Raw genomic sequence first — 23094 nt, 5'->3', positions numbered from 1 at the left:
TGGCAGCCCCAGGCCATCCCCCCTGTGGACGTGACTATAGCTAAAGGGCAGGGCTGTTTGAGTCTAATACTGGTTTAGTTGAAAAATACAACACTCGATCACCATTTTTCCTCTCTATGTAGGAAAATTTATGAATTAAACTTCTTAATGCAGTATTTTGGCATCCCATTTGAGATTTGTACATTGTGTATATGGTAGGGTTTATTTTATTTTATTTTGTCATCAGTCATTAAATTTTGTCAGATACGTGTTCTCACATAAAACTATTTAGGTTGGTGAAGGTCTGTGTGTATGTGTGTGTATATATATATATATATATATATACTGTTTAATATATATATATATATATACTGTTTTTCATAGTGGCGGCACCAGTTTACAGTCCCACCAACAGTGCACAAGGGTTTCCTTTTCTCCACATCCTTGTCAGCACTTGTCATTGCTTATCTTTTTGATAACAGCCATTCTAACAGGTGTGAGGTAGGTACTATCTCACTGTGGTTTTGATTTGCATTTCCCTAATGGTGAGTGATGTTGAGCACCTTTCCTTATACCTATTGGCCATCTGTATGTCTTCTGCGGGAAAATGTCTATTCAGATCTTCTGCCCATTTTTAAATTGGATTGTTTGTTTATTTGCTGTTGAGTTGTATGAGTTCTTTATATATATTTATATATTTTTTATATATTTATATATAAATCCCTTATCAGATACATGATTTGCAATTATTTTCTCCCATTTAGTAGGTTGCCTTTTCATTTTGTTGATGACTTCCTTTGCAGTACAGAAGCCTTTTAGTTTGATGTAGTCCCACTTGTTGATTTTTTTCTTTTGTTGCTTTTGCTTTTGGTGTCAGATTCAAAAAATCATTGCCAAGGTCTATTTCAAGAAGCTTACCACCCATATTTTTTTCTACCAGTTTTATCTTTTCTGGTCTTACATTCAAGTCTTCCATCCATTTTGAGTTAATTTTTGTGTGGGGTGTAAGATAGCGATTCAGTTTCATTCTTTTGCATGTGGCTGTACAGTTTTCTGAACACCATTTATTGAAGAGACTGTCCTTTCCCCATATGTATTCTTTTTTTAAAATTATTTTATTGGGGAATATTGGGGAGCAGTGTGTTTCTCCAGGCCCATCAGCTCCAAGTCAAATCGTTGTCCTTCAATCTATTTGTGGAGGGCACAGCTCAGCTCCAAGTCTAGTTGCTGTTTTCAATCTTTAGTTGCAGGGGGCACAGTCCACCATCCCATGCAGGAATTGAACCGGCAGCCTTGTTGGGAGCTCGCGCTCTAACCAACTGAGCCATCCGGCCGCCCCTCCGACAGCTCAGTGGCAGCTCATCGTCTTCAATCTAGTTATGGAGGGCACAGCTCACTGGCCCATGTGGGAATTGAACTGGCAACCCTGTTGTTCAGAGCTTGCGCTCTAACCACCTGAGCCATTCTGCTGCCCTGTCCCATATATATTTTTGGCTCTTTGTTGCATTTATTGACCATGGATGCGTAGGTTTATTTCTGGGCTTTATTCTGTTCCATTGATCTTTGTCTTCTTTAAAGCCAATACCATATTTTTTGATTACTATAGCTTTGTAATATGGTTTGAGATCGGGGACTGTGATGCTTCCAGCTTTGTTCTTCTTTCTCAAGATTGCTTTGGCTGTTCGGGGTCATTCATGGTCCCATATAAATTTTATGATTGTTTTCCATTTCTGTGAAAATGCCATTGGAATTTTGATAGGGATTGCGTAGAACCTGTATTATTGCTTTAGCTAGTTCTTTTTTTAGATTAGCTTGCTGCCATTAACTCGTTGGTGACTAAAAAGGAACTAATTTTTGTAGCTATCCCATGTATGGACATCCACCAGGTTAAGTTTGGTAAAGTCCCATTACGATGCACATTGCACTAGTGGCCTGGGCCCAGGAGAGGGATGGTAGAGCCTACTTAGTGTGGTATGGAAGGATAGTGTGGAGCTACTAAGATGAAAAGCAGAGCTCCTGCCCTCAGGAAGCTTGTAGTCTAGTGGAAGAGATAGGCCCGTGCTTGACAGTGCAGTAACTGAGATGTACATTCAGTGCGACGGAAACCACTGACCCAAGAGAAAGGGCCTCACCCAGGGTGGGTGAGTGAAGGGCTACACAGACAACTTCCTGAGGGGATGGGCATGACAGAGTCCTCAAGGACAGATGGGTAGGAGGTGGCCAGCATGGCCATTGCAGGCACAAAGTACATCATGTCCAAAGACGTAAAGGTGAAGGAGAAAGAACACTCGAGAGTGCTTGAGCAGGGTAAGGGATACGGGGCCCGGGGCCCCATAGGGCCAGTTGCTTTCAGGGCTGGTCGTGGAGGACCTCACACTGGACACGGACCCACTGTTCTCTTGGTGAGCCCAACAAGCCACAGAAAGTGCCAGGAGATCTGCTTTCCGGAGAGGCCACTCTGCCCAGTGTGGATGGTGCTTCAGAGGAGTAAAACCAAAGGATGTTTGGAAGCTGTTTTAGCAATGCAGGCAGGTGATGGCAGGCAATGTGAGAAGGGCCGGGTAGTTTGGGAAAATAATTCAGAAATGCTATCTGAGTGTCTGGTTGTTAACTGATGGGAGGGAGGAGTCAAGAATGATCTGCAGGTTCCTCCTCAGGTGTCCATGTGGATGTTGAGCCAGGGCCTGAGGAGCAGAAGCAGGTGGGAGAGGACTGGCCACTGCACTGCACTGCAGGTTGCTAGTGAACATGAGTGCAGTGTGGCCTGCCCTGCCACTGAAGGACACAGGAACGTTCAAGCCCATGGCTTTCCTTGTGACGTGTGCCACAACGAAATGATCATAGCACAACAATAACCTTAATAAAAACAGAAAAGAAATACTTAAAAAAAGAACGTGATACAACATGCTCCTTCTGAATCCATAAATCTGCCCTCTGTATAATTTATAGCTAGGAGCCTGGTTCCTATGGAAAGTGTGGCCGGTGACAACAGATATTCTCCAAACTGCCCACACAAGCCCCTGATTTTGCCTCTCTTCAACATAGTAGAGTTGTGTATAATTTGAATCTGCAAGACCAAGTGCATAAATACCAGTGAGGTTAGATATGGCTTCACAAGAATACTTGCTGAAAAATCTTCCAGACTTTGGTGACCTTTTTAGTGAGCTCAGTATGCAGCAGCCAAGAAATCTTCATTCATTCATTCAGCAGATGTTCACTGAGCCCTGACTATGTAGCAGCCCCTGTACAGGCTGCAGAATCCACCTGTGGGAGGTGAATACAGGGACAGAAGGTTAGGGTCCTTAACCGGGAGTGGACTGCCATGGAATCCCAAGGGGCCAGTTATGTGGTTTGCAGAAGTGCCCCAGGAGCGCACATAAAGGGTGCATTCCCCGCTTTGCCCACAGTAGGTGGAGACTCCTCATTGAGGTGACATTTGAACTGGGTGGCAAAGGAAGAGAGCACGTGAGCTAGAGGAAGGCTGGAGATTCTGTCAAAAGGAGACTGTAGGGTGAATGATGTAATTTGGCTGGAGCCTAACAATCATGGAGCAAGGGGCATGGGAAGGGGATGAGAACACAAAGGTTAGGTGAATCCTGTATTTGTTCGGTTGATGGTTTGGCTTCCCTCGCAGAGACCAATGACAGAAGCAAGGCAGATTTCTTTTTCTTTCCCATAGAAGTCTAATTAGAGATCCAGGGGTAGTGGGGGCTGTGCTTCACCAAGTCACTCAGAGACCCAGGTTTCTTTTCGATTGTTGCTCTAAAGAGATGTTCTTTTTCTTGTGACCAAAGCTGACCTCTCAGCACCACACCCACAGCACACCTTGTGGCAAAGAGGAAAAGAACAAGAAGTGGAGTGCAAACAATGCCTTTTAAGGACGTGACTCAGAAGTTGCACATATCATTTCCATTCACATCCTCTTGGGCAGAACTTGGTCACAAGGCCAAACCTACCTGCGCAAGAGGCAGAGAGGTGCAGACTGTTGAGCTGATGCTGCACCTTGCTAAACTTGGAGCTTCTGTTCCCAAAAGGAAGAAGAGGAGACTGGCTATTAGCGGTCAGATTGTCTCTGCTATAAGGCCAACTCTCAAAAGCTATTATTGCATGCCTCCTTCAGAGACTTTGACTTTATCCTGGTAGTAGGGAGCCAGTAAGTGTTTTATATTTGGGAGGTCTGTGGTTAAGATCAGAGTTTTAGCAAGCTCTTCTGGCTGTGGTGGGGAGAATGGACTTGAGTGCCATAAAGCAGATCTGGGTTGGCTCCAGGAGGTAGGACTAGTGGATGGAGGTTAGAGGATGACAGACTTCAAGCACAATAGGACTTTTTAACAGGACAACACCCCCCCCCCCCCAAGAAAAAAACACAATACGACAATGAAACGAAACAGAAAGACCAAGGTGGTCAGGATTCACACAGACACTAGTCCTCTGGTTAGATAAAATGGTGCAGAATCTATTCAAGCAGTCTGATATGTATTTTATTAATGATTAAAAGAGTTTTGTGCACCTACTCTGTGTCAGGTACAATTCTAGATGCTAGGAGTGTCACTGAGAACAAAAGAAAGCAAACTGTTCTAGGGCTCATGTGCCAGTAAAGACAAACATTCCATCAACCATGAAACGAACAAGATTATTTCAGGTGGCGAAAAGTTCCAGACAGAAGGACCAGAAAATATAAAGTTGCTGGGACAGAAACAAATTTGGTTAGGATGGGCCAGAAAACCAGAGTGGCAGAAAGAGAGCAAGCATGGGGGTGGCCTGGGAGAGGTGAGCTTGGCGGGCCGTGGGGCCCTGGTCATGTGGGATCTGGGGCTTTGTTCTAAGAGCAATAGGAGGGTAGTTCTAACCATTAAAACGACACAAGCTGATTTATGTTTAAAAATCATCAATCCAGCTTCTGCATAGAGACTACAGGGTGGATGGTTGGAATCCTGACCTTGAATTACATGAATGCTTGTCACACGTGGGGATAGGAGCAAGTGAAAATGAGGACCGTGTCCTCAGGATGGAGGCCCCAGGACTCATGTATGGGCCTAGAACATCCCAGCCTCCCGAGCACCCTTCCCTACTTAGGTTTAAGAATCTGCTCCAGCCCTTGCTGCTCAATTGTGACCCCTCCAGCATCAACGTCACCACAAAACTTGTCAGAAATGCAAATCTCAGACCCCAAAATCCATACCTATTGAACTATAATCTTCAACAAGACCCCAGGTGACTCATACACATTAAAATTTGAAAAACTCTGGTGGCATATTCTTTGGTTAGAGTGTCTTTCTCTCTTCTCTCTAACTATATGCATATATACTCACACACATACATAGCCCACACACATACCCTCACAAACATATAAACCTTAAACTCATATCTTGCACACGCGCCCCACAACATACACATACCACACATTTCCTCCCCACACACCACATGAACCTCCACACATCACATATACACCATACACCCCCCCCACACACACGTAAACTACACACGCACTGTATACGCTCCCTCTCACACACACACACACCACACTGAATTGCCATATAAAAGACAAACTCACTGCCAAATGACCTATGGACGGGAGCTCTATGGACTAGCTTAAAATTTAGGGATTCCTATAGGACAGGACAGGTGCTATATGAGCTAGATTCGAGGAGTTTGAAATTTATAATTTATACAGATTATTTGGTGGGAGCTTGCTATGTGAAAATTGGTGTTTTAAGGAGATTAACCTGATAGTGATAAGCAGGATGTTGCCAATACATGAAAAGGACAGGAACACACCAGGTGGCTGACAGTCTGAGGCAGACGGTCAGAAATGTGAGTGGGACTGTCTTTAGTTAATGTGATATATATGACTGCTATATGCTCTGTTTTTTGTATTACTTACAAAATACATTACACTTCAAATTTTCTATAATTTGTATCTGTTATCTTTGCAACAAGATGAAAAAAGCATGCAAAACCTGTCGAGGCTCAGTGTTGTTTTGGCCAGCACTATAATGGGGGGACTTCTTCAAGAAACATAAAAGGGGGGAACTGTTTGATGTCTAGGGGGTTCTCCTGCTGCTTCTTTAAAATTCCATGTGAGTATCTCCTCCTCTCTGAAGACTTCTGGGTGAATCTCTTCCTGCCCCCCTCTTCAGCTTCATGAGCGCAGGCTGGACATAAAAAAGGTACTCAGGAAATGCATATCTTTAAGTTGGAGAATAAGTGTCACGACGAACAAAGGATGTCAAGTCTGGGTAGTTGAGTGACTGACGTGCTTTGGAAAGAAATTGAGGATCTTAGCGTGGTATCTAATTTAGAGGAAAGGTATGATGTCGTTTTTAGGTATCCCAACTTTGTCATCATGGTAAGAAATGATAGAAATTACAAGAAAGGCCCGAGCTGACTTTCCCGAAGCATCCTATGACTGATTAATCATTCCACATGCCTTCCTGTTTGGGTCTCCTAAGGGTCCCTGGAACTGGATTAGGCCAGACAGGAGGTAGTGGAGGTTGGGTGGCCTCCATTCTGTGCCCCTATATTTAGCTTCATTGGGTTTAGATGGGATGTGCTGGCAACCCGCACATCTGCATAGCCTGCCTGTGAGCTCAGCCCTGAGGGCTCAGTGAGGCCACTTGGCACCAAAGCCAGTTCATGGGCGTGTCCCCTTTGGATGGTCAATAATGCCCTGACCCAAAGCAGCAGGGAGAGCATGTCTTTATGTTCTTGAAGTACAGGTTAGCTTTCCTAGGTTTCTCATTCTAAACATTTGTAACCTGGATGCAAGAGCGTATTCCATTTCATGTGGTTCATAAAATGAATTGGGGAAAAGAAGTTCTTACCCTGAAATCTCATAAATTCAAATTCATGGGACTCTATGGGGCAAAGGTGTTACATCATCTTACATTGGATGAAGTTTCATGTTCTTCAAAAACTATTTTTTTCTTTTTCTTCAAAGAAAAATTCTTTCACAGGTAGAACAAAGTAACTTCAACAAGTAAGTCTGTCATTATTGTGAAAAGAATAGTGGATAATTAAGGCTCACTAGAAACCCAACCAGAAAGTGTTGGGTGTCATATTAAGCCCTGAAGTCCTCTCAGTGATGGCAGAAGTAAGTGGTCCACAGGTCCACACCCTCTGCGTCTCCCCAGTGCTCCCTGAAGTCAGAGTTGGCCCCACAGGAGGAGAGACTGCATTTGTTGGGTGAAAGAGGATGCTTATCAGTTTACCGTCCTGGACTTTTATTTCAGATCATCAGAAAAGCCCTTTCTGAGGAAAAGCGTGTCTCAACAAAAACATCAGCTGCAGATCTTGTCACAGAAACAGATCACCTTGTGGAAGATTTAATTATTTCTGAGCTGCAGAAGAAGTTTCCTTCACACAGGTAGGTGTATTCCTCGGGAAAAACACCCCATGAACACCATGCCACGTTCGTAAAGAAGGCCAGGGTCTAACTCAGGAGGCCACGCCCTTGATCATGGGTGCAGACCTCAGGCGGGAAACCTCACTGTCTGCCCCCTGATATTTGGACGGTGAACTGGCTTCATTCTGCGTACAACCCTCATGTCAATATTGCCTTAAATAGACTGAAAAGGCTTCACTTTCTACAATGTACGCTCAGCGGAAGAGACCTGTCCCCTCTGCTAAGCCACTTAGCATATTTCTTGAGGGATCCGAAGCAGTAATGTTCCCTGGAAGCTTGTGTCTGCTTGGTGGTGCCACACAGGTTTTCCAAGAAGGATGTGACCCCCAATGGCGCTGTCAGCTGTGTGGGCCCAGGGTCACCGCCTGCAGGTGTGCCTCTGCTGGTGTTCAGTGACGTATTCTTCTCTCGCCAGGCCAAAGCATGCGACAGGCAAGGCTGCTGTCTTCCCCTGGATTTTCATGAGGACCCTAACCTCTTCTCTAGAGCAGAAGTTCTTAACCTTTCTGGGGTCACCATGTGGAGAATCCAATGCAAGTTATAAATATTTTCCTCAGAAAAACTCAAATATTTACATAGCCTTTTGCATCTAGTTCCAATGAAGCCACAGACCCCAGAGGAAGACTCTCCTTGAGCTCTGGGGAGGGGCTCCTCAGGCCCCTCCTTCACCCCTGGAGTTCTGCAGAACCGAGTTTGGAAACCACTGCTTTGGGTACGAGGGGTCTCTTCCCTTTCTTATGGAGAATCGCTAAAACTGAATTACCAGGTATTGGAGTTCTGGATATAAATCAGATTCTATGTACTTGTGCAGCAGAAATATCTAAGGCCATTTCCCTCCGCATCCATCTAGCACAGGGTAGGCATCATAGACTTTTTCCCCTGTGAATGATTAATTGAAGTAAAGGACAAGCCAGTGTTCAAATTTACCTCCCTTTTTTCCCTATTGTTTCCTTCTTACTGGTTAGGTTATCTCAGGGTCACCAACTCTCCCTTCAAAATTCTCTGCCAGTGGGTTGGGTTTGTTTTGTTGGACAACCTTTCTTTGTGTTTGAGTGTCTGTTACTTCATATTTCCTTATTCAGTATGAAGTCAGGATTCCTCACGTCTGTTTTAATTTTTATAAGTTCTAAAATGTTTATAATTTTTTAACTTTTTAAAATCTAAATGGTAATGGCAAAAGTATTATGTAGCTTGCTTTTATTCTTTGAGAGGAAAAAGCTACAGCAACCAGCCAGCTTTTTCTGGTGGAGGAGCTATTTCAGTTCTGGAGGTTTCTGTGGTATTGGTCCAGGTGGCTATGACAGAAATGAGGGCTGAGTCAGCTGTATGGGGTCCTGGTAAAGACCTTGAGGTTACTGCAGGGTAGGCATTATGGTGTTATCAGTGCTCTGACAGTTTTCAATCAGATTATAGTATTCTTGACAAATAATTCTGAAATTATATGCCCTATTATGTGTGTTGGCAGCAGTTGCTAGTGATGTGGATCCACTATTGTGTCAGTATGGGATCTGTGTTCCATTTTTACAAGGTAAATTTAAATATTCGTTGTTGTGTATCACAAGATAAAAGTCATTGTATTATATGGGTGAATGTGGCTTCTCCCACCTCCATCCGGCAGCTTCAGGGTCGCCAGGGGACCGTCAGGCTCCAAAGCCCGTTTGGAAAAACCATCTACCCATAGCAGTGGACCTCACCTAGGATGTGTGTCAGGCTTACCTGGGAGCATCTCCAACTCACTAATGCCAGACCTCCATTTCGCAAAAAGCCCTGGGAGATACAGATGCACATACCTGACCAGAGCAGCGGTTCCCAAACTGCAGTCCACAAGCTCGTGCTGGCCAGGCGTGAGGGCAGAGATATGGCTGCCTCATGTCAGTGCCCTGGCTTTTTGCCACCACTTCTTTCTCGGCTCTGAGGGCAATGCTGGGACATAGGGGAAGGCTGGATGTTGCTGCTGCTATTCTCTGCTCAGTTTGCCTAGAAAATTCAAATTAGATGAAATCATTTTTCAACATATCTGTGGTCAAGTTTGGGTTTTTTGCCAGTGACTAATATTTAAAAGAAAGCACCAGAATTTGGGCATTTAATTATATTTTAGATCATAGAAAAATTGATAAATTTAAGATGAGAAAAAAATTGCATTCATATTACAAAATAAAATAGTATATTGTAATTTTTCTGCATTCAGAGTATTTTCATATATCCCTGAAACATGTTAGCAGAAAGTTGCCTGTCATCCTTTCTTTGGAAGGACTTTCTTCATTCTGAGCTTATGTCTTTCCTCATTTTTAGTCTCTCATGAAAGAATATTAAATATAGATTGCAACTATTTTGTTTTTAATTAAATAAGAAACCCGATGTAGCCTCCCTGGTTTATTAGTTTACTCATTCATGAAATCCAAAGTCGGTCCCTGATCTGAAAGATAGGCATAGACTAAATCAAAGAATAGTAAGGCTTAAACTTGCTTCTGCCCCTCGCTTTAGCAATTTCGCTTTAGCAATTCCTCCACTTCCTCGTAGTCTCGATGTCCTCACCTCGGAGTAAGGGACCCAGCCAAGTTCCGCTCTGCGGTTCCTACACTGATGCTGGCGTATGGTGGCACTGACAGAAAGCAAAGCAGCAGGTCGAGGTTGAGAGTTTCACATTTCACAGTCTCCATCCAGGCCTGCCTCTGTTGGGTGCTTAATCCTGTCAGCAGTTGATTTTGAGTTAGATCCAGGTTTTGCAACTCTGAAAATATTCAGTAGCATCACTGAACCATATGTATATATACCTGTTCTTTCCCTTTTGTCTGGGTTAACACAGGCGAAGGAAGGAGGACAGCAACTTGCGCTGCCGGTATCTACAGCAGCCTGCCCTGCCCCCCTTTATAGCAGGATGGGGCCTGTCCACTGTGGTGACCCTTGTGCCCTGCAGTGTGCCCGGCACAGTCCTGGACTTGAAAAAATATGTTCCCAGCCCTGCCTACTAGAACTTGGTTTTCTTCATGTTCCCACTGTGTTTCATGCCGGGTCAGCAGAGCCGTCGAGGTTGTAGAGGTGGGTAGGGCTGTGGCCTGAGTAGGTGAGGCTGAGGGACATGAATTGGCTCCCTAGTGACCTAAAGAGTGACCCTGACCTTGTCACAGAGGAAATAAACTAGCTGGGAAGAAAAGCCCACGTGCACCTGGCTCTCAAAATCATAAGTTGCAACTATTAGAAGAAAAGACAAATAGTTAAATGATACAGCAGAATGTATCGTTCTAATTTGTCACCAAATTTTGAACCTTACCCCAGTTGCTATTTTCCTCTTGTACATTAGATAGAGGAATGAAATTGCCCTTGAGCTCCTCCAGTTGAGTCGTGCGTATAGTTTTTTTAGTAGATGTTCCAGTGCCCTCATGAAGATCGTACTTTTTCTTTTCTCACTTCCATTCGTCCAAGTTGATGTCCTCTCTCCCTCTGTGGAGAGCTGGGAAATGTTCTCCCATTCTATAGGTATTAGCTTCCCACACAAGGACAATCAGGTTTAAATGAATAAAAACTCTACATCCCTCCCCACATACCGATGAGATATTTTTGGTGCCTCAAGAGTGGACACGGTCCCTGACCCTGTAGCCTCCCGGAGGCCCTGCCCCAGAGTGTCGCCCACAGGCATGACATAGGTAGGGAGGTGACGGGTGTGCTTTCCATCTCCTTTCACTTAGGCAACTGGATAAAGAGGCGGAGAACTCTGGGTGTAAAAAACCAACTGCTGATACAGATCAGGGCTCAGTATGAGTGCTTTGAGTTACTCCCATCAGAAATGCTGTGCAGAACAAAAGCTGTGTTAACAGGAGCATTATGGGTGCTGCTGCAAACAAGCTGCTTGGTGAACCCCAAAGACTGCGTCCCATATATTTTGCTAATTAACTAACAGACCTCTTGGCCCTGTGTGTCCGAAGAAGCCCTGTCAGTGTGCAGAAAGAATGGCCTTTGTACTGCAGGCTGTGCTCTCTCACATGCATGTTATCTAAGTCCTGCAAGAGGCTCTCCCTTCCTCCTTCCAGGAGACCCCGGCAATTTCCCCTCCACTTTGGTAGATACCAGCTTCCCACTTTAAATCAGGTTTGATTATAAAGGAAAAACGTTCCACGTTCCTCCTCAGTTTTCCTGGGAACTGACCTTGACACGTGAGTCATTTCCAGTCCCATCTTGACCTTAGTAATGTCTTCTCACTGCTTTATCAAACTCGTGCCCAAGTTAAGCTTTGCACTTGGTCCCTAATATGTGTATTTTTAGGGTGTGGATCCTTTTCTTGAAGGATATAATCACAAGCCATTTCAGGGGAAAATCATGTAGCTACAGAAGAAGACATTGAAAATAGATTTAATTCCCTAAATCTCTGGCTAAGAAAACCACGCAGAGCTAATGCCACGTTCAATCATCAGCTAAGTGGAGTGGGTCTTTGTGCACATCACCTGTTTCTGCACATCACGCGTTAGGCATTCCGGCTTCACCGCCTCGCCACACCCCTGCGGGGCTTGGCTCCTCTGACTGCTCCATGTCTTTCACTGTGGCATTTGTTTCATATAGACTTGCCTGCCTGGATTATGTGATCCAAAGGATCTACTAGACAATGGAGGGAAGTGACAGTAGGGAGGCAGTTCCCAGCAGGAGGAGGCGATACGCAACAGGCAAAAGCAAGGAGCCAATGCTGCATTCCATGTGGTCGCACTCTAGACTGTAAGCTTCAGGGGCAGATGTGCTCACCCAAGCTTTCCTGCACCGCTGTCATTTTTCAGGGTGTGAGTTTCTCAGGTGTCTCAGTTAGTGCTCCCCAACCTCAGTGCTTTGCCTGCTCCTCTGTGGGTTGCTTTGTGGGACCACAGTGAGGAGAAGATGGTAACACCAATCTGAAAATGATATATTTACACTCATCATATATACTGATGCATGTCCAGATAATTTATAAGATGGAGGGGACTAGATGACTTTGTGTGCATATAGAGCTTGAATTTCATAATCTATGAAATGGAAATAGTGATTCCAGAGTTGTCAGGACCAGATGAGTTACAGTGCATGCAAAAGCACTGTAGTTTACTGAAAAGTGACATCAGGATGCAAGGCACTTGTTCTTATTTCACAGTGTTATAGACAGGACAACACCGACCCATAGAACTTCCTGCAAAGACAGAAATGTTCCGTCTGCACTGTCCACTTTGATAGCCTCTGTCTAGCCCACGTGACTAGTGAGCATTTGAAATGTGAGATGAAGGAACTAATTTTTTAATTTTTAAAAATTTTATTTAATTTAAGTTATTTAAATTTAAACAGACCAAGGTAACTAGGGGCTACTGTATTGGACAGAACAGTTACAGAAGTATCCACTTCAATCTTTTCATTTATGATATGATGTTGATCTCATCCACAAGTTCATTGGTGCCAAATCTTAGGACACATGGTTCCTTTGGGGAAAGTGGTTTCTAAGAGTGCCTTGAGTCCGAGGGGAAGCAGCCTTCCCAGTGCTCTGACCTCTTAGCCTTTGACATCGGGCCTGAGCAGCTGCCTGATGACCACAACTGACAGTACACCAAATGCCAGCAACAGGTCATGAAGCATTTCTCATTTTTCACTTCCGTTTCCTTCTTAGTAAAAATGTATTGCCTTCAGGTCTCCTTTTTCTGTAGTACAGACATGGACGTGACATGAGAGGCTAATGGAAAACCTCTCAGCAGGGCCTTGTATTCACACATAAAACAAATATTTGCTCAGTGCCTGCCACAGACCAGTTCTTGGTGACAAGGCAGTGCAGGGGCAGAGGCCCCACCCTTGGTGAACCTGGCTCTGTGACAATTAGGGACATGTACCAAGCCTTGTATACCAAGCACTGTCCTATCTGCTTTAGATAGAATATTTTCTTTACTCCCAGGAGCAGCTCCGGGAGGCCAGCTTTGCAGGGACAGCAGTTTGTAGAGGCGGCTGTGATGCACACACCGATGCCTGAATGGATGTCGTCATGCTGTGCCGAACTTGTGTGCGGTGCTGGAGGAGGGACGAGGACAGGAGGGAAGAACTGAGGACACCTGCCCTAGTTTTTAGCCTGAGTCCTTGGCAGTGCCATTTTGCTGAAATAGATGTGAATAACAACCATCAGGAGCTCCCTTTTGTGTAGGTTAATTTTGAGATGTTGGTTGCTCAGGTTCCTAATGGGAAGTAGGTGTCCCGCTCAAGTGAGGATGGTTCCAGCAGGACTTGGACTACAGAGGACTAGTTACAAAGGAGGAGGCCCGGGACAGGGGCCCAGTACAGCTGATGCAGGGTGGTGCCGGGCCAGAGGCTGGGAGCAGACAGGCCGTGCTCCTGTGGGGACTGCCAGGGATGGGGGAGGAGGCACCAGAGCCTGGAGGAGAGGAGAGAAGTAGAGGCTTCCACTGGTGGGTGGGGGGACATTCAAAGGGAGGGAGCAGGCAAGTATCCTAACCTCACTCTCCTACTATTTTCACCTTTCCCTCAGGTTTCCCAGGGGGCATGAGTGCCCTGTGGGGCAGCTCCCCCGCCCCAGGCTCCTGGGCCAGAGGCTAGAGTGGAGAGGGCCTCTGTGAATTGTCAGCTCCCATTGAGCCTGAGCATGTATGGCAGGGACAGGTGGGCATGGATGCAATTGTCACCTTGTCTGCAGTTCAGGGGAGGCCAGGCTGAGTACAAACCTGGGAGGTGTCAGCTGTAGGTGACATTTAATGCCTCAGGTCCAGTGAGGCTGTCTGCCCCAGGCCACAGGACTCCTAGCAGGAGAATCCGAGCTTGGATGCTGCCCCGTGGCCAGTGTTCCTCATGCTCTTTCTTCTTATGTGTCCTGGGCCTTCTCACCTCCAGACTAAAGTTAAAACAGAGTTCAGTATTGCTTTTATAAGATCAGCTTCCCAGGGTTCCTCATTCCTGTATTTCTTGTTTTGCCTGGCCAGCTCACACTTCCTGATACTTTTCCAAAATTCAAGGTGTCACTTTGCGTTTTCTAAATTCTGCTAAGTAGAATAGCAGACAAATAGAAACACAAATGGTCTGTTACAGACTCTGCCTCTGTTTGACCCAGAGTAACAATAATGAAATCTCTTTACTGTGTCTGCTTTGTCTTTGAGAGACCAGAAACAATTTGAAGTGCTTTGTCTTGAGTTCTTGGTGCATTTTCTCAGGCTGAGCTCCTGCCCACCACAGGTTCATTGCGGAAGAGGCTGCGGCCGCCGGGGCCAAGTGCGTGCTCACCCCAAGTCCCACCTGGATCGTCGACCCCATTGATGGCACCTGCAACTTTGTGCACAGGTGAACATAAGTACAGGTCACTCCATTCTAATGCCTAAACTGTCCTCTAAGATTTTGTCTTTTCTGAAGCAGCATTTTTGGAGGCTAATAGGTTTATAGTTTCATAAAAAGGTGATCAAGTCTTGATATTTTTAAGATGTTTTCCACTTGTGAGAGACTCTCAGAGCATGTAGGAAATCTTCACTTGTTTAAACACTATTGTGTTTGTTATTTTTAATATGTTGGGTTGAATTAAGGAGGACCCTGGAGAAGCAAAGAGGGTTAGAAAGCAAGTGTGTGCAGCCCAGCTGCTGCCAGAGCTTGAGGTGTAGATGGGCAGATGAGGGGTGATGTTCCAGAGCCACCGTCAGAGGTGGGAGTAAACCTCATGTCACCATGACAGACGATATGAGGAACCCACAGAAGCTGGCCAGTCCTAATCTGACTGGGCTAATGACAGCCAAAGAGCAGTAGGTTGTAGGGAGGTCAGACGTGCTATTAGTGGAACAGAAGTGATCTGCAGAGCCCAGGGAGGTGACAGAGCATGGCCCCAGAAGCTCTGACCAATGGGGCTGTAGCAGCTGCACTCACTTGTCCAGGACTGAGGGTGCTGAAAGTGACATTTTTCCCAGAGGTGGTTCTCCAATAGGACATGCTTGGAACCCCCAGATGGCTGGTTGGCATAAATTCCTGGCCAATTCCCAGGTCCTCGTTCAGTGGGTAGGGCAGCCTGTGGATCTGCATTTTTAGACCACACTTTGAGAGCCCTGGCCACAGGGGATGAGGAAATGCTTCGTTTCCTTACTTAAAGTGAGAAGATGTGAGCGCAGCCAGGTGATAGTGTCCTTGCTCTTGGTGCTGTCCTCCATGAGTTACCTCAAACAGTATGTTTACATGTAAGTATGTAAAGCAGTTCTGTTGTAGCATGTTAATCATCACTCTTTTCTAAATGTGGGTTATCTTAAGAATTCAGTTAGTCGTGCCCACACAGGTGATCCTTTTGAGGCAATTGCATAGTGCCATCTGGTGACAGCAACAGTGTCACCAGACTATAAGTTTAAAGCTTGACACTCCCCTGGGGAGTTAATGTGGAATCACAGGTCTCCCCTCTGTGTTTGCTGAGTGGAGCACCTGTTACTTCTGTCTTGCTCACCATTCCTGCATGTTGGTAATAGGGACAGGGCGGGCTGAGCCCTAAGGTGTGGTGAAGGCCACATGTCCACCTGCGGGCTTTTCATGGGCCCCAGTGGCCCCAGGGCCAAGGGGAATGTGGGGCCAGAGAGAAAACTTGGAGAAGAACATCAGTTGGAGAACGAACTGTGGTGCTGACCCTTACAGTTCCAGAACACTGTCAAGGCCACAGCCATAGCAGTTCTAATGACCTAAAGACATCTGGAAGCCTTTAGCCACTCTAGGTCAGATAAGACCTGTTCACCCTTATGTGCAGCAGTGGCAGTGTTGGGATTAAAGCAAGTGGGAGAAAGCTCTTCTGAGAGTTGGAACTAAAGCCAAGGCTGGTGCACAGTGCACTTACTTAGTGAGCCAGCCACCAGGGACAACAGTGCCACACAGCTGCCACCTTGGCAGTCAGTGCTCAGATCCATGTGTGACTGGTTTCGTGGTTTTCCTGTAGGATAGCAATACCCAGCCTTTCCTTGTCCTACTTGTTGTTAAGCTCTGATGATCTTCCCTTAAAGGAGAGATTATTTTGAAGACGCAGAGCAGCAACAACAAAATCATAAAATAAAGGGTGACGTCATAGGAATGGCGGCAGCAGGGCGCACTTTCTGAGTTCTCCTCCGGATCTTGTTGCAAACGGGAACTATAACCCATCGAGGAAATTTTCGCTCACCACACAATATAGTGGAGAGATTCGTGGATTGCTTGAAGCTAAGAAATTCTTGGGGGTAAGCTAACTGGACGGAGCAAGGAGAGGAGGAGGAGAAGCGGCGTGGGAGCGCCCGGCCGGCAGCGGCGGGAGAGCCCAGCCCCCAGCGGAGCCTCAGCTGGCGGGGGCGAAAACCGAAAACCACGGAGCCGGGCAAGCACGGGATCCCAGGCGGAGCGGAGAGCGCAGAGACCGGGAGGCGGGCTCTTTCCCTGCGTCCCGCGGCTGATTTCTCCAGCCGGGAAGGCGGCGCGCCCTGCGGCGGATGGGGGGCGCAGTCTCCATACCTAGGCCCCTCCCCCCCGCCCTGCTCTCCCAATCCTACCCCGCCCTTCCAGAGACTTAAACCGGCCCCTGAACCGAGAAGTGGTATCTAAAGCTCACGCTTTGGGAAGCCTGACGGGCAGCCCTGACCCAGGCAGACTGGGCAGTGTGCGTGATTTTGGCTGCGCTAGGAGAGAAGAGACGCCTCCACCCCCAGCCACCACCTTTTCTGGCCTGCGGGAAGAGGGCGACGCACGGCTGGGCTGGGAGAGTGAAGACCCCTCCATCTCCAGCCCCCACCCTTCCTGGCTTGCCTAGGGTGGGGTGGGTGCAGCGGCCGAGACACACCCGGAGATCAGCAGTGAGGCAGACGCAGCTCTGGGCTTTCAGCAGATCAGAAATCTCCTGCCCACACTCACACACACACACTGAAGAGGTGCCTTAAGACTCAAGAGTTTTGGTCACATATCTGGTGGTGCCACTCTCAGTGTGCATTTGTGCAGGCAAGGGCAGAAACTGCACTGATATTGTAAAAACTATCATCCAGACCCCTCAGGCCCACGCTTTTAAGTCTGCAGTCCCAAAGTCTCTCTGGGCACCAGGTGACCGGCTCTGCCTGCGCAATAAGCAGGGGGCTCCTTGGTACAGCAGAGAACAACCTGGACATTGCTTGGTGGGCTTAGGCCGAGACTGTCGCTGCTTTTTGTATTGCTTTGTTTTGTCTTGTTTTGCTTTGTCTTTATATCTTTGATATCTTTGCCTCTGTCGAGTGGGGTTATCAGGTGGTTTTGCATGTGAACGTATTTGATATTTTTCTTTGTTGTTGTTGTTGTTGTTGTGCTTGGTGATTTGCTTTGTTCTGAAACTGCCCTGCCGGGGCCCAGCTTGTGAGGCACGGTCAGCAGATCAGAAATCTCCCGCCCGCACCCATACACACACACTGAAGGAGTGCCCTAGGACTCACGAGCTCTGGACAAAGGACTGGTGGTGCTCCTCTCGGTGGGCATACGTGCGGACAAGGGCAGAAGCTGCACTGACTTTGTGGAGACTATCATCCAGACCCCTCAGGCCCACGCTTTTAAGTCTGCAGTCCCAAAGTCTCTCTGAGCACCAGGTGACCGGCTCTGCCTGCGCAATAAGCAGGGGGCTCTTTGGTACAGCAGAGGACAACCTGGTCATTGCTTGATGGGCTCAGGCCGAGACGGTCGCTGCTTTTTGTTTTGCTTTGTTTTGCTTTGCTTGGTTTTGTTTTGCTTTGTCTTGTATCTTTGATATCTTTGCCTGTGTCGAGCGGGGGTTATCGGCTGTTTTTTTTTTTTTTTTTTTTTCTTTCCTCTTTGCTGTTGTCGTTGCTGCTGTGCTTGGTGATTTGCCTTGTTCTGGGACTTCCCTGCCGGGGCCCAGCTTGGGTGGCACGGGACTCGGCATATCTGGGGGCCAACTCCAGACCAAATCGGAGTGCAGCCGGGTTTGACCTGCAGGTCACACACCTAGAGGGGGTTCTCGGCAGGCTCTGGAGCCCATAGAGGCCAAATCACATTGGGGTGGTCAACCCTCACGCAGCAGAGTGCCCTGCGGGGGGCAGAGCCAAGTCTCACGGCAGGTCAGCCCAGGAGTTGACCCCACCTGCTCATTAGCGGGAAGCAATTAAAGATCTTCTTGAACGGGACAGTGTACACAACACAAGACTCACCTTTGGAGCACACGCGGAGGAGGACGACGTGGTGCGAGTCAAATATAAAGGACACATACTACACAAGATAACCTAGCAAGAACTAAGAACTCTAGGGGATCTACCTAATATATCAAAATAAACACAGTCAGCCAGAATGGGGAAACAAAGATACACGTCCCAAATAAAAGAACAGAAGAAGCTTCCACAACTGGAACCAAATGAAGCAGACGTAACCAACCTCTCAGAGACAGAGTTCAGAACACTGGTGATAAGAATGTTTAAGGAGCTTAGAGAAGACATAAAGAAGGATGTAGAAATCATAACAAACGAGCTTAGAGAAAACATAAAGAAGGATGTAGAAATCATAACGTAAAACCAGTTGGAACTAAAGAACACAATTACCGAAATTAAGAACTCACTTGAAGGAATTACCAGCAGGCTAGATGAAGCAGAGGATCGAATCAGCGACTTAGAAGACAAGGTAGCAGAGATCACCCAAACGGAACAACAAAAAGGAAAAAGAATAAAAAACAATGAAGATGGCCTAAGAGACCTCTGGGATAACATCAAGCGCAACAACATGCGCATCATAGGAATACCAGAAGGTGAAGAGAGCAAGCAAGGGATTGAGAACATATTTGAAGTAATAATGTCTGAAAACTTCCCCAACCTGATGAAGGAAACCAACATACAAGTCCAGGAAGTGCAGAGAGTTCCAACCAGGATTAACCCAAACAGGTCCACACCAAGACACATTATAGTTAAAATGGCAAAGCTTAAAGACAAAGAGAGAATCCTAAAAGCAGCAAGAGAAAGACGGAGGGTTACATACAAGGGAACTCCCATAAGACTATCAAATGATTTTTCTACAGAAACATTGAAGGCCAGGAGGGAGTGGCAGGAGATACTTAAAGTGATGGAAAACAAAGGCCTACAACCTAGATTGCTTTATCCAGCAAGGCTATCATTTAAAGTTGATGGAGAGATAAAGAGCTTTCCAGAAAAAAATAAGCTAAAGGAATTTATTACCACCAAGCCAGCATTGCAAGAAATACTAAAAGGTCTTCTGTAAATAGAAGAAAGATCAAAACAACCTAACTACAAATTTAAAAATGGCAATATCTATGTACCTATCAATAATCACTTTAAATGTAAATGGATTAAATGCTCCAATCAAAAGACATAGGGTGGCTGACTGGATAAGACAGCAAGACCCTTGTATATGCTGTATACAAGAGACTCACCTCAGAACAAAAGACACACACAGGCTGAAAGTGAAGGGTTGGAGTAAGATATTTCATGCAAATGGAAACGAGAAAAAAGCTGGAGTTGCAATACTTATTTCTGACAAAATAGACTTTAAAATGAAGAACATACTAAAAGATAAAGATGGGCACTATATAATAATAAAGGGATCGATCCGACAAGAGAACATAACCCTAGTAAACATCTATGCACCCAACATAGAAGCACCTAAATATATAAAACAGGTACTGACTGACATAAAGGCAGAGATCAACAGTAACACTATTATAGTCGGGGACTTCAACACACCTCTGACCACAAGGGACAGGTCTTCCAGACAGAAAATCAATATGTAAACAACAGCCTTAAATGATACATTGGACCACTTGGATTTAATCGATATTTTCAGAACATTTCACCCCAATGCTGCAAAATACACCTTCTTCTCAAGCGCACATGGAACATTTTCCAAGATAGATCATATGTTAGGCCACAAAACAAGTCTTGATAAATTTAAGAAAATTGAAATCATACCAATTGTCTTCTCTGATCACAATGCTATGAAATTAGAAATGAACTACAGGAAAAAAACGGGAAGACACACCAATTCATGGAGGCTGAATAACTTATTACTAAATAATGAATGGGTCAAGCAGGAGATCAAGGAAGAAATCAAAAGATATTTCGAGATAAATGAAAATGAAAACACGACGACCCAAAATCTATGGGATGCCGCGAAAGCAGTCCTAAGAGGGAAATTCATAGCTTTGCAGGCCTACCTAAAGAAACAAGAAACATCACTAATCAACAGTTTATCTTCACATTTAAGGGATCTGGAAAAAGAACAGCAAAATAAGCCCAAAGGGAACACAAGGAAGGAGATAATAAAGATCAGAGCAGAAATAAATGAAATAGAAACCAGAAAAACAATACAAAAGATCAATGAATCCAAGAGTTGGTTCTTAGAGAAGATAAACAAAATCGATAAACCATTAGCCAGACTCATTAAAAAAAAGAGAGAGGGGACCCAAATTAATAAAATCAGAAACGAAAGAGGAGAAGTGACAACGGACACTGCAGAAATACAAAGAGTTTTAAGAAGTTACTATGAGCAACTATATGCCAACAAATTTGACAATTTGGAAGAAATGGACAATTTTCTAGAGGCGTACAACCTTCCAAGGCTAACTCAAGAAGAAACAGAAAACCTGAATAGACTGATTACCACCACGGAAATTGAATCAGTAATCAACAGTCTCCCAACAAACAAAAGCCCTGGACCAGATGGCTTTACAGGTGAATTTTACAAAGCGTTCAAAAAAGAATTATCACCAATTCTCCTCAAGCTCTTCCAAAAAATCCAGAAGGAGGGAAGACTCCCAAACACTTTTTACGAAGCCACTATCACCCTGATCCCAAAATTAGACAAAGACACCACAAAAAAAGAAAACTACAGGCCGATATCTTTAATGAACATAGATGCAAAAATCCTCAACAAAATATTAGCAAACAGAATTCAGCAATACATTAAAAAGATCATTCACCACGATCAAGTGGGATTCATCCCTGGTATGCAGGGGTGGTTCAACATCCGCAAATCTATTAATGTGATACACCACATTAACAAAATGAAAAATAAAAATCACATGATCATATCAATAGATGCAGAAAAAGCATTTGATAAAATCCAACAGCCATTTATGATAAAAACCCTTAAGAAAGTGGGAATAGAGGGATCTTATCTCAACATAATAAAGGCCATATATGACAAACCCACAGCTAACATCATACTCAATGGGGAAAAGCTAAAACCATTCCCCCTAAGATCAGGAACAAGGCAAGGATGCCCATTATCTCCGCTTCTATTCAACATAGTTCTGGAAGTTCTTGCCACAGCAATCAGACAAGAAAAAGAAATAAAAGGCATCCAGATTGGTAAGGAGGAAGTAAAGTTATCATTGTATGCAGATGATATGATACTATATATAGAGAACCCTAAAGACTCCACCAAGAAGCTATTAGAGCTGATAGATGAATTTAGTAAAGTGGCAGGATACAAAATTAATATTCAGAAATCAGTTGCATTTGTATATACCAATAATAAAACATCAGAAGGAGAAATTAAAAAAACAATCCCATTTACAATCGCTCCAAAGACTATAAAATACCTGGGAATAAATTTAACCAAAGAAGTAAAAGATCTATACTCAGAAAATTATAAGACACTGATGAAAGGAATGAAGGAAGATATAAATAGATGGAAACACATATCATGTTCATGGATAGGAAGAATTAATATAGTTAAAATGTCCATACTGCCTAAGGCAATATACATATTCAATGCAATTCCTATCAAACTGCCAACGTCGTTTTTCACAGAAATAGAACATATAATCCTAAAATTTATATGGGACCATAAAAGACCCCGAATAGCAAAGGCAATCTTGAGAAATAAGAACAAAGTGGGAGGTATAACAATACCTGACTTCAAATTATACTACAAGGCTACAGTAATCAAAACAGCATGGTACTGGCATAAAAACAGACACATAGATCAATGGAACAGAATAGAGAGTCCAGAAATAAATCCGCGCCTATATGGCCATTTAATCTACGACAATGGAAGCAAGAATGTACGATGGAGTAATGACAGTCTATTCAATAAATGGTGCTGGGAAACCTGGACAGACACATGCAAAAAAATGAAGTTGGACCACCTCCTTACACCATATACAAAAATAAATTCAAAATGGCTTAAAGACTTAAATGTAAGGTCTGAAACCATAAAATACCTAGAAGAAAATATAGGAAGAAACTTCTCAGACATTACCCGGAGTAAGATTTTTACTGATATACACCCTCGCGCGAGGGAACTAAGAGAAAGAATAAACATGTGGGATTATATCAAACTAAAAAGTTTTTTCACAGCAAAGGAAACCATCAATAAAACAAGAAGGGATCCTACTGAATGGGAAAAGATATTTGCCAGTGATATATCTGATAAGGGATTAATATCACAAATCTATGGAAAACTTACTCAACCCAACTCCAAAAAAACAAACGATCCAATTAAAAAATGGGCAGAGGACTTGAAGAGACATTTTTCTGAAAAGGACATACAGATGGCAAACAGACATATGAAGAAATGCTCAACCTCGCTAACCATCAGAGAAATGCAAATAAAAACCACAATGAGATACCACCTCACCCCAGTCAGAATGGCTATCATCAATAAATCAACAAACAACAAGTGCTGGCGCGGATGTGGAGAAAAGGGAACGCTTGTGCACTGTTGGTGGGATTGCAGACTGGTGCAGCCGCTATGGAAAACAGTATGGAGGTATCTCAAAATTCTGAAAATGGAACTACCTTATGATCCAG

The 23094-nt window shown here is 44.7% G+C and overlaps 1 protein-coding gene across 2 annotated transcripts in view; it reads left to right on the top strand.

Annotated features, from left to right (window-relative positions):
• IMPA2 (inositol monophosphatase 2) overlaps window positions 1–23094 on the top strand; it is a 64480-nt gene that overhangs the window by 10325 nt on the left and 31061 nt on the right. The window contains exons 2-3 of one of the 2 annotated variants that reach the window (XM_033087469.1): window positions 7212–7345; window positions 14558–14662. In XM_033087469.1, the coding sequence (XP_032943360.1) occupies window positions 7212–7345; window positions 14558–14662 (239 nt within the window). The remainder of the gene's footprint in view (window positions 1–7211; window positions 7346–14557; window positions 14663–23094) is intronic. The other variant, XM_033087470.1, reaches the window with a different exon arrangement.

Source organism: Rhinolophus ferrumequinum, chromosome 19 (assembly GCF_004115265.2).
Source record: "Rhinolophus ferrumequinum isolate MPI-CBG mRhiFer1 chromosome 19, mRhiFer1_v1.p, whole genome shotgun sequence".
In the NCBI taxonomy this organism is placed as follows: Eukaryota; Metazoa; Chordata; class Mammalia; order Chiroptera; family Rhinolophidae; genus Rhinolophus; species Rhinolophus ferrumequinum.
The sequence above is the reverse complement of the archived record's forward strand: the minus strand, read 5'-3'. Positions and strand labels throughout refer to the sequence as shown.